General features: G+C 47.1%; 1 protein-coding gene across 1 annotated transcript in view; it reads left to right on the top strand.

Moving 5' to 3' along the window:
- Positions 1 to 12,659, top strand: part of GTF3C3 (general transcription factor IIIC subunit 3) — a 348,121-nt gene that overhangs the window by 45,651 nt on the left and 289,811 nt on the right. Inside the window, exon 2 of the mRNA XM_078680426.1 lies at positions 9,211 to 9,325. Coding sequence (XP_078536552.1) covers positions 9,211 to 9,325 — 115 coding nt within the window. The remainder of the gene's footprint in view (positions 1 to 9,210; positions 9,326 to 12,659) is intronic.

The following is a 12,659-nucleotide window of genomic DNA, read 5'->3' as shown; positions in this document are numbered from 1 at the left end:
ATCACCACCCCCTTTTGTACCGACTAGTAGGAAGGAGCATGGAGTAGTATCCCGTTAGTTGCTCCTGACAGTAAGCTATGCCGGATAACCAATGTCGAACATGCAATAATGCAATGCAAGAAATTCTTGTGATTATCTGGCATTTCTCTCGAAAGACATAGCAGCACCAGTCTGGGTGAATGAGGGGAGATTTAAATTAAATGTCAGAGAAGGTAGTAATAACTGTAGCCCAGTAGTCTGGGGGGCAAAGCCAAACAAGGTGCATAAAGTACGCTCCACTCTCATGGCATCTGGCAAATTCATCAGTAGCACGCAATTTGTAGCGGTGTTATTTGGCGGGAGTGTAGTACATCTGGTGTGCCTATCGAAATCGCATGGGGAGGTTAAGTGAGGGATGTTAAGTGATTTGCTAGAATCACCGAATGTTGATTCAACTCTGACTCAAACCTGGTTCCTGAATTCCAATGCCGGCAGTTCTGGTCCAAACACCACATTCTCTTCCCACACCCATCAGTTATAATGCAGAGCATCTTATGTTACACTCCTTATGCCGTAATTTACATATCTTTAACTTATATTTTAAAGTGGGCAGTACCATTGTTGTGCACCTGCTTTTAAAAGGACTTCTATTAAAATACATTTACAATTGTCCCAAGAGTGTTCAACTTTTTGTTATTGTTTATTTAAGAAGGACAGCATTTCTCTGAGTCTCTTTTGTGATTACACGCTCTGTTGTCCCGAAATCACTTGCAATCGGTAAACTTGTTTGTGTTATTGGGTGATTTCGGGCCAAGGATGGGCTGTGGGTTACAACAATCACCTCTGAAGCACACACATGTTAAAAAAAATTGTACCAAAACCCCATGGTTTAAATTATAACCTAGCTGGAAATACATTTCATCAGTTATTTTAGCACCTTCCTCCTTATCCAGGATCTTGGCAATGTGCTCCAACATTACCAGCAACATGCCCTAACTCGCATGCTAGGCTCTGTTGATTGTTTTCTTAGGATCTGTTAAGCATTTGTACATAAACGTACAAAGCCAGAATACCAACCCTACAGTGACCATTCCGCTACGTTTGCTCAGAGTCTTGGTCATTGTCCCCTTATTCAACTCTGTTCCTTTCATTGCAAACGTTTCCAAAGCGTGTGTATGTGTACTTAAACTGCCGTAGAGAAAATGAAACACAATAAAAGAAGCAATCTTCTTTGTATGAAACATTTTCTACACCCACCGCTTTCGTAGAACACGCTCCTGCAGCGAAATGCGGGGAACTAGGGTTGTCTGATAAATCCATTGGTGTAAGAACCCCTTAATGGAATCATCCCACTGAGTCTCACTGTTCACGGTAGGAGAGCCAGTAGTGGTGGAGAGGGCCACAACTCAAGAAAGCCTCTGAGCTTTGCCACAGGAAATTTTACTACTGTGAAAGTAGCATGATCTGGCATGGCAATCTGCTGGAGCAGGGGCTGGGAAAAGAGCGGAAAGTTTGCTCTTACAGGAATACGGACTAGATTTCAAACAGCCATAAATCTGCATAGAACGTTTCCCCAATTGGTCTGTGCATACAAGCAATGAGAAAAAACAGCATTTGCAATGCAATAGGTCTAGCATTTGCGAGAGTTTAAGCTATTGGCATTGTAAATGACAATACATTTTATTTATCTGTTTTGATAATTAACACATAAATAAAGGGCATTGTCATTTACAATGCCAATAGCTGAAACTCTTGTAAATGCGAGACCTATTTCATTTCAGAGAAGTGGCCGCAATTGTCGCAGGCTGATTGGGAAGTGAAAGCGCGCATGGTGTGCTGAATGTTGCAGGAAAGCATATCGTGCCTACAGAACCTCCGACCTCCTGGCCAGGGTTCCTGCTCCTTGCCCCAGCAGTTCTACTGTTGTGAGGTTGCTACCTACACCTCTCCTGGTAGTTGTTCAAGGCCCTCTGCGAACAGCAGGCTCCTGTCTGTGCCTCATCCTTGGTGGTCCAGTGGGAGAGCCTTGCTCTTCAGTTGGTCCGCTGCCCTTGGTCTCTCTGTCTTTGTGTCTGTGACTATTTTCTGTCCTTAGTTCTGTTTACTTGTTTTTTGTGCCTTGTAAATTGTTTTTGTGACTTGTAATTATTTTTGTGCCCTGTATTTGTGCCTTGTCGTTTTTTTGCCTGTTTTGCGTACCTGTGCCGTTATTTCCTCTGTGCCCATTTCGACGCCCTCTCCCGCCGCTGCTGCCCCACGGGCCCTGTCGGTTCCCGCTCCCGCATCCCAGCAGCGCGTTGCACCCCTTCCCTATTTAATGGCAGCCTCTGTGCGGGTGCGCAGCGGACACACGCAGCATGCGCCCACTGGCCTGCAAAAGGCAAGCTCGTGTGCGTCCATCCGTGAACAAACCGCGACCAGCGCCATGGACCCTGTTTCTCAGACCACCCACCACTACGACTCTGCTGCCCTCCTCGCACTCAACCCCGGAAGAAACAACAACTGCCAGCTTTTCATAAATAAATCCATGCCAAACAACACCCATGGCCAGCTCTCCTGCTGCCACTGCAGCCTAACCTTCACCACCCTCTGCACCACCACAGCTGCAGCTCCCACGCCAGATGCCAACACCACAGAAGCCCTGAAGTGCATCCTCCTCAATGTGCGCTCCCTGCACAGACATGCCGTAAAGATCTGGGGCCTCCTCTCCGCCCTCTTGCCAGATGTCTCCTTCTTCAAGGAAACCTGGACCAACGCCTCCTCCGCCCAACATCTCCACCGCCATCCCCGACGAATACAAGATTCAGAGGAAAGACCGCCCCAACCACCCAGGAGGAGGACTATCAATCGCACACAAGACCTCCCACTGACTCCACCTCCACCAAGAACGACTCCTCCACCACCACCGAGCACCTTCACTTCCAGATCCAGACCAGCCCTAGAACCACCCTACGTGGCACCCTTGCTTACAGGCTCCCTGGACCTCGAACCACCTTCACCACTACCATCACGGAACTCGTCGCACCCCACACCATCACCTCCACGGACTACATACACGGAACACCTCAACTTCCACCTCGACAACCTCAATGACCCCAACTCCTCCACCCTCCTGGACAACCTCACCAACATCGGACTGCAACAGCTCGTCACCACCCCCACCTACAAGGCAGGACACACCCTCGACCCAGTCTTCACAGGAGGCAACAACGTCCACTTCAGCCACACCTCGCAGCCCCTCTGGACTGACCATCACTGCGTTCACTTCAACAAACCCACCGCCCCCACACCTACACCCCACCCACCATTAAGGAACTGGAGCAAGGTCACTGAGGAGCACCTCTACTCCACCCTCAACCACAATGCCCCCTCTACTCCTACCGACACCAACCTTGTCACCAAATTAGTACACAGATGGATCACCAACTGCGCAGATGGCTCACATTCCCTACAGGCAGCGCCCAAGGAAGGCCACCTGGTTCACCACCGACCTCCAAGAATCCAAACGCACCTACAGACGTCTCGAAAAGAATTGGAGGAACAGCAAATCTTTGGAAGACCGCACCACGTACAAAAATGCCATGATAGAGCACCACCAAGTCATCAGATCAAACAAAAAGACCTTCATCCAGAACAAGATCACCGCCAACTGCAGGAACTCAAAGAAACTCTTCAGCATCATCCAAGAATTCATGAAACCCCCCAGTGAAGCCATGGACGTCATCCCCTCTTAGGACCTTTGGAACAAGCTCAGCACCTACTTCCATCTGAAAATCAAGTCCCTCTATGACAACTTCAATGAACTGATACCGGATGGCGAAACCACGCATTCCCCCAGCAATGCCAGTCAACCCACCATCTCCGCCTGGACCCCAGCCACCACAGAAGACACTGAATCAACCATGAAAGGCATGCACTCAGGAGCACCCACGGACCCCTGCCCTCCTCACATCTTCCACATAGCCGCCGCCGCTATCGCACCGGAACTACGACGCACCATCAACACCTCCTTCAAAACCGGCAATTTTCCCATCGACTGGAAACACGCAGAATTCAAGCTCCTTCTTAAGAACCCTCGGCAAATCCTTCGGACCTCAAGAACTACTGACCCATCTCCCTCCTCCCCTTTGCGGCCAAAGTCACGGAGAAGACCGTCAACGCCCAACTAACGAAATTCATTGAGAGAACTCTATCCGGATACCACAGCAACCATAGCACCGAGACCGCCCTACTCGCCTCCACAGAAGACAGCCGCAACCTCCTCGACCAAGGCCACACCGCGGCCCTGATCCTACTGGACCTCTCCGCAGCCTTTGACACCGTCTCCCTCCTCACTCTCGCCGCCAGACTCCATGACGCTGGCATACAGGGAACTGCCCTCGAATGGCTCTGCTCCTTCCTCACCGGCAGAACCCAAAGAATCAGACTGCCCCCTTCCCCTCCGAACACACAGTCAACTGCGGAGTACCTTAATGATCATCTCTGTACAGTACATTACAACAGGAAAAAAAGTAGTAGAAACTGTTGGGAGGCCAAATTTAAATATGAGGAGAATCATAACCTCTCTAAAATATTAGCCTGCTTGAAGATATGCCTGAGGTAACAATACAGCCAAGAGAATAGGCCCATAGGGGTTAATATAAAGAAACACACATATTCTAGAATTTCAGAGAAGAGCAAATAATTAGAGTAACTGGTAATGAGAGTAGCAGTAAATATAGCAGTATTCATGCAACACCATTTTTTTTTTTTTGCCACCAAGGACTCGAACGTGTGTATTGTGCCCTTCTTCCAAACATCCTCAATCTTTACTATGCCAATCAGGTCCCACTTATCAAAGCTCTTTGACTTCCACATACTGCCCAACTTCTCTGAGTTCAATAAAGGGGTGGCGATTGTAAGTCTACCCTCCCACCCCAAACATTTATTGGCAATATGCCAGACACGGACCGCGTGGTCAGTGGGGCCCGTCAACGGAAATCTACACGGCCTAGAATAAAGAGCCCTCTCCAACGAACCACCCGGCGCCTGACCTCGATCCATTGCATAACAAGGGTCACCAGGGATACCGTATATTATGTTGTTCACTGCAGCTAGTTGAGAAGACCAGTAATACTTGCGAATGTCCGGGAGCCCAATTCCCCCATCGTACCAAGGAAGGGTCAGCTTGCTATAAGCAATTCGAGCACTACCCCCCCCAGAGAAGCCATCTCTGAAGGGATTCTATCTCTCTAAAATAGGTCGCCGAAACCAGGTCCATCGAATTCTGCAACGCATATAAAAACCGAGGAAGCGCCATCATCTTGAACAAAGCCACTCTCCCTAACAGAGAGAGCGGAAGGGATCTCCAACGCTCCACATCTGCCCGGCACCTAGTCAATGGAGCGACCAAGTTCCTTTCATACCGCAGCTGCGGGTCTAGCGTTACGTAGATGCCTAGGTATCGAAATCCCACTTTTTCTAACCGCACCGGACAAGACTGCGGAATCACAGGAGGGTCCTCCGCCACAACAAACATCACCCATTTATCCCAGTTGATGACTAGACCAGAATATCGACCAAAAATGGCTAAAACATCCAGGAAGACCCCGAACGACTCCCTAGGTCTAGTGAGGTACAGGAAAACATAGTCTGCGTAAAGCGAAATCTTGTCTTCCCATTCCGACATCCAACGCAAACCCCGAATCGACCTGTCCCAACGTACCCACGCAGCCAGGGGCTTCATCGCAAGCGCAAACAACAGGGGGGGACAGTGGACATCCCTGTCTCGTCCCCCTCCCAAGCTGAAAATCGCGGGACTTGCAATTAACTATTATTCTAGCCAAGGGCTTGGAGTACAGCAGGCGAACCCATCCAATGAATTCACTGCCGAACCCCATCTTCCCCAAGACCGCAAACAAATACTGCCATTCCACTCGATCAAAGGCCATCGACGCATCCAAAGAGACCAGCACCATCTGTTCATGAATCTTCGAGGCACCACCCAGGACTCCACGCAGCCGCCGCAGATTCAACGCCGTGTTTCGATGTGGCATAAATCCGGACTGAACTGTGTGAATCAAAGTCGTGATCACCTTGACAAGTCTAGTCGCCAAGAGCTTCGTGAGGATTTTAGGTTCCGTGTTCAACAGCGATATAGGACTGTACGAAGAACACTGCGTCTTGGGTTTTACCTCATTATATAAAACCACCACATTGGCGATACGCTGATCGTATGGGAGCTCCCCCACTTCCCTACTCTCCAGGAACATAGCACGCACATGAGGGGCCAGCTTGTCAGCATTTAACTTGTACAATTCAATGGGGATTCCATTCGGACCAGTCGCCTTGCCCGATTTAACCTGCCTAATTGCTTGGGCCACTTCATCGTCCGTGAACGCGGAGTCAAGGTAATCTCTATGTTCCTCCGACAGACAAGGCATGGCAATGCAACACCATTCTTGATAGCAGTGCCAAAACTAAAAAAGCAGAATTCTGAAGAAAAGACAAAAGAAAAGATGAAGGTTACATTAACGTTCTTTAGAGATAGGAGTAGAGATGAATGCTACTTTTGAACGTGCTAAAGAAAATTATTAGTACTTTACAGCCCAACCAAAAAGAAACCCCAAAACTAAAGTTACAAATGTAGCAGATGTAATAGAGAATGGCGCAACAAAAAAAAAAGTATTCCGTTAGGCACTTCTGCAGCACCAAATATCCTAAAGTTGGGTGAAACATCAGGAGCAACTGAGATAGGCACTGAAGTAAGAATTCAGGTTAAAATGACCCGATTGACATCAGCCTTAAGCACTAACACCTTTAAAATCTCATTATTAAGTTAGACATTTGCAGCCCTGGTATGGAGAAAATATTCACATTATCACATCGTTGTAGGTCACAGCATGTCTTGTGTGTGTAAGATTAGACACCCTTCCCCATTCCCCCCCTATTTATCCCTCCTCCATACTCCTTAAATGTGTTTCGTATAACCGATGTAAACTGTAACTGTTTCTAACTGTGTAATAATGTGATTCCTAATGTAAAGCGCTCTGATACCCACGGGTCTAGCCAGCGCTATATAAAACTCATTAAATAAATACATCTATACTACTATTATAAAGAGAGAACTCTCACCTTTGAGCCAGGTAAACTCGGGAACCACTGCGCCAATCTACACACCCGATACATCCTTGAAAATGTCAGGGTGTGTAGATGGACATAGGCTACATAAAATAAAAATAAAACGTAAATTTAAAAAATTAACTTTAAAAACAAAGTAGTCCCCTGAAAGAAGCGCCGGCCGCGACGTAGCGCTGGCCGCCACGCGCTGCCCGCGACGTGCGTGATGACGGGACATGGAGCGGCGGTGATGTGAGGAGCAGCGGATCAGGTAAGGCATTTACAAACACGGAAAATGTCGGGGCGGGAGTGGGGGCGGGAGCGGGGGCGGGAGGTGGTCCGTGTCCGTGAACGTGTCCGTGTTCTGACGGCAAGAAGGAGAAGGAGGAGTCCCGTCAGCTGCAGCACTTCGAGCGTAGGGGAGCGGAGCAGAGCTGACCGGCTGAGGGCTGAGGGCGGCCGAGAACGGAGCAGAGCAGGGTGGAGGAGCAATCTGCCAGAGCAGGAGGTCGGGGTTGCGGCGGGCCGTGAGGTACATCACACCTACCTCTGCTCGCTCCACCACATGCTGCCCTCAGCCCCTTCTGCCCCGGCCAAAAAATGCAGCCCACAGCCCCCTTCTGCCCCAGGCAACGCTGGGGCGGGCTGCTAGTAAATAAATAAATTAGATATCTGTAGGAGAGTATGATGCTTCATAAACAGACCTGTTTGGGAAAGGATGAGTAACTGCAAATTTGAAATTACCAGCTAGGTCCATGCATATTAAATGTATGCATAAATGTGTAACTGGAAGCCGCAAAATTCTGAAAGGAGATAGACTTCAAGGAAAAAACACGATGATCGGAAAAGAAGGAAAGGCTAAGTTAACTTGATGCATCTCAATTCTGGACAGATTGGAAATGGGAGTTGATGACCGCTTGCAGAGAATAGAAATATAACTACTTTTAAAATGTCTCTCTAGACATCACTGTTTGGGTGATGGGGTCTACACTAATGACGATGGGTGTAAGAGAAACCCTTATATAATTAAACAAGCCTAACGGGTCACAGATCTTTAATGGATAATATGACAGAGAGCAGTCATTCCTGCTACAAGGCATGCAATGGAACATCTTCACCACTATTTTCACTCAGCCAGGACCACCCCAAAAGCCATGCCCGGAGACTGGTTACTCTGAAAGAAGAAAAGAGGCCCGGCTACATACATAAGAGTAAACCAAATTCAGCCTGCTCTGTAACCAAGCTAGCATGTCCTGTGGAGCTACAGAACATCCACCCAAGCAGAGCGTATTAGTCAGACCGTGGCACACTCTCAAAAACACAGCACCAGAGCCTCATCATTCACAGAATGTCGCTATGGTACCAACACCCCTGTACACAACCACAACCACGCTAAACCATCTAGAGACTTTAGCTAAAATACACCACACTCACGAAAAAGCTCTGTAGCTACCTGGCACACAATACCATACAGCAATACTTGCATGTGAGGCAGGGCAATAATACCCCCACAACCTCATTGTGCAAAACAAAAACAAATGTCAAAAGTCATGTGGCACATGGATCCATCCACACAGTTAACCATCGCTAAGCAACACCGTCTGGTCTTCTCTTCAGTGACAGTGATTCCATTCCACCTCCTAGACTGCTGTTAGTGAGAAACTCTACAACCATGTGGAATAGTGTCCCAGTTTCCATAAACGCTGAGACCATACAAGTGCTAAATTGAGAATGCAAATGCCTATAAAATAAATCAGCTTTTATCTGTTTACTAATTGACTGCTGTCCCTCTGAATGTGGATTTACTGAAATTAGTAGCTCTAGGACCCCGGAAGTTGATTTGAAGTTTTGCTGTGTGCTAGACAAACTTTAAATTACAGTTTCAGTTATAATAACTGCTTCTTAGTGCATAATGCGGAAAAGTAATTATATTGTCGATGTATAAAATACATTTTCCTTTATGTCATTACTTTTGGCTTAAATTCAGTGTTGGGAGAAAACTACTGCATGCCACAAATCAACTTTGTAATTTTCCTCAGGTTTTTAAATGTAATTGACGCATATAAGCATGGTCAACTGACAATGAAAGTTGTTTATTCCTGCTGTGAAAAGTTGTGTCTTTCATGTGCACAGGATACTGCAACAAAAACAGTGACTGGTGATATTGCTGAAGAGGTCCCGGAGGCTGCTTCTGCTTCAACTTCAGGGAAACGTACTGCGAAACGAAGGGTTTATGACGAAAGCGAAGGTACACTTTTCTTGCTAACCTGATTCCATTACATTCCGCCCAGGCCTTTTTAGGTCAAAGCCTACCAGACAGTGCATCTGTCTGGTTCGCTAATGACATCTTGGGGGAGATTCTGAAAGCTTCCCAGGGAATGCATTTCCCTTATTGCTTACCATTAGCTTGGTGTTCTATATCTAACTTTTGCTTCCTTTCTATTTTCTGGCTCTATTGGTTTTAGGCATGTCCAGCTTGAGTTTGTCTCTCCCGTGGAGCACAGTCTATTTACTGTATTCTTCCACAAGTGTTCGCTTTCTGTAAACAGACCATTAATTTTTGTTCTGATCTTGTCACATTTGCTGTGCCTTCAAAGTCTTAGAACAATTGTCAGGCTCTGTCTTCTGAGGGAGCTTGGTGTTTACGTTCCTTTCTTTGACTTAAAAGTGAGAGGATTTATGTGACAATCTTGCTGTTTTTCTAGCACGCAATAAAATGTAAATGTCTGTAAATGAATTGTGCAGATATTTCAGAATATATCGGAATTAGAAAAGCACAAAGGGAGCACATTTCTGTGATTCTAAAGTGTAGTGGAAACCAATATTTTAATACGATTTCAATACAGTAGGTGCTGACATTTCCACACATTGTGTGCACTGCATACGTTTATCAGTAAAACTGTATGTCTCTGCAACTGTAATGGCCAATTCAATTTCAAATGTGTTGTCTGTAATGGCAGTGTGCTACAACACAATGCATACTCCTCACAGCACCTCTCCACTCTAGAACACTTTATGCCCCTCCACTCTAGGACACCCTACAACATGCTGCTCCTTTCTACGACACTCCACTCTTCAACACTCCACTCCACTCTTCAACACTCCACTCCACTCTTCAACACTCCACTCCACTCTTCAACACTCCACTCCACTCTACTCCACTCCACTCCACTCTACTACATGCCACTCCTCTCTGACACTCTACTCCATGTTACTGCACTCCACATCACTCCACGACACTCTAAGCCACCCCACTCTATGCCACTCTACACCACTCTATGCCACTCCACACCACTCTATGCCACTCCACACCACTCTATGCCACTCTACACCACTCTATGCCACTCCACACCACTCTATGCCACTCCACACCACTCTATGCCATTCCATTCTACGCTACTCTGTGCCAATCTACTTTCTCCATGATACTCTATGCCACTCCACGACACTGTACTCCACTCTGATACTCTTACACTCTACGCCACTCCTCTGTATGACACTCTGCTCCACTGTACACCCTTCCACTCTGCGCCCTTCCACTCTGCGCCCTTCCACTCTGCGCCCTTCCACTCTGCGCCCTTCCACTCTGCGCCTTTCCACTCTGCGCCCTTCCACTCTGCGCCCTCCCACCCTGCGCCCTCCCACTCTGCGCCCTCCCACTCTGCGCCCTCCCACTCTGCGCCCTCCCACTCTGCGCCCTCCCACTCTGCGCCCTCCCACTCTGCGCCCTCCCACTCTGCGCCCTCCCACTCTGCGCCCTCCCACTCTGCGCCCTCCCACTGCGCCCTCCCACTCTACGTCCTTCCACACCACTCTACACCACTCTACACCACACTATACCGCTCTCCACCACTCTACTCCACCCTACAGCACTCTGCACCACTCTACTTCAATCTACACTACTCCACTGTACTCTACTCTACTCTACTCTACCTCACTCCACCACACTCTATGCCACTTCAATCTATGACACTCTACTACAATCTACTATGGTCTATGCCACAACAAACTACTCCAGTACACGCTACTCCCTCTACACCACTTTGCTCCACTCTACGATACTCCAGTTTACTCTACGACACTCCATTCTACGATACTCTTATCTACGCTTTTCCACATTACTCTATTCTATGCCACTCTACTCCATTCTGTGCCACTTACTCCACTCTGTGCCATTTTACTCCACTCTGTGCCATTTTACTCCACTCTGTGCCACTTTACTCCACTCTGTGCCACTTTACTCCATTCTACGCCACTCTTCTCCATTCTGTGCCAATCTTCTCCATTTTGCTCCACGCCACTCCATTCTACCACAATCCATGCCAGTTTCCTTTGTGCCACTAAGTTTTAGTCATGCTAAACCAGGGGTCTCCAACCTTTTTTGTAGCTCAAGGAAAGTCTTCCCGAGCTACTAGCAAATGTTAATAACTGTAAAATAATGGCTACACTATGACCACCCAAAGCAAGATTTTCAGTAGTTACCACCCAAGTATACCAAGTGCGGTAACCAGCAGAAATGCTGGGAAAATGTTAATCAATATTAAATGCCTCCCCTTGACTTATGAAGTAACATTCAAATCTTGACATGCGCTGTGGCACAAAGGGCATAAGCACAGCAGTACGTCTCCCCAGCTCAGCTTGAAGTATCATTCACCAGTTTCTGAAAATGCACATATTTCTATCTAATACCACTTTCCACTGTGGGTAAAAAAAACTCAATTTTCCAGACGAAAACCAATTTTTGAAAACTAAAACTGCCTCTAAAAAATCCATTTACAGTTTTTAGGAAATACACAGTCCCAACACATCAGCTTGTCATTTTCATCATGTACTCCCATGTACAAATGCCTCATATGGACAGACTACTTTGAATTCCCATGTATTACAGCCATATGCCATGGATGCTACCATAGCACCACAGATGCCTGTACTATGCCCATAATGCTAACCATTATACTAGGGCCACAGTTGTGCTAAGGCAGGAAACCATATATCAGCCATGACCATTAATATGCCAGGAATAGGTACATATAGGCCAGTCATGATCTTAGTATGTCAATGGCGGTTTCCAGTATACCACAAAGGGACCAAAAATACTAAAATAGTCAAGAATGACCATTATTATGCCATTGACACTATTATGCCAGGAATGGACACATTGATGCCAGATATAACACTGTTATTATGGGGGTTCTTGGCACCAGGCATGGTTTCAGGAAGCAATAGTGTTTATTATGGACACACACATAAGTGTTGATGAATTGTCTCTGCTCTTATCCGTACTCTGTTCTCAGGTCTTGGGCTGATCATGCATCCAACTGACATGTTTTCACTCTGACTTCTGCAGTCTCGCACTTTGGTTGGTCAGCACTGATTACTGCTCAGACTACTGCTGCAATACTTCTTTGACAGTGCACTGTTCACTCACATATTGTGACTGATAAAGGATGGACTACAACATGATCAACCTCCTTGTGGCTTAATTATGTTGTGATTGGATACAGACTGTCATGTAGCAGGCTGTATAAGCCGACACTGTGTGTTTGAGTGTTAGTATGAGTTACTACCATATGTTTGGCTGG

The sequence above is a fragment of the Lissotriton helveticus genome, chromosome 3_1, assembly GCF_964261635.1.
Source record: "Lissotriton helveticus chromosome 3_1, aLisHel1.1, whole genome shotgun sequence".
NCBI classification, from domain to species: domain Eukaryota; kingdom Metazoa; phylum Chordata; class Amphibia; order Caudata; family Salamandridae; genus Lissotriton; species Lissotriton helveticus.
The sequence above is the reverse complement of the archived record's forward strand: the minus strand, read 5'-3'. Positions and strand labels throughout refer to the sequence as shown.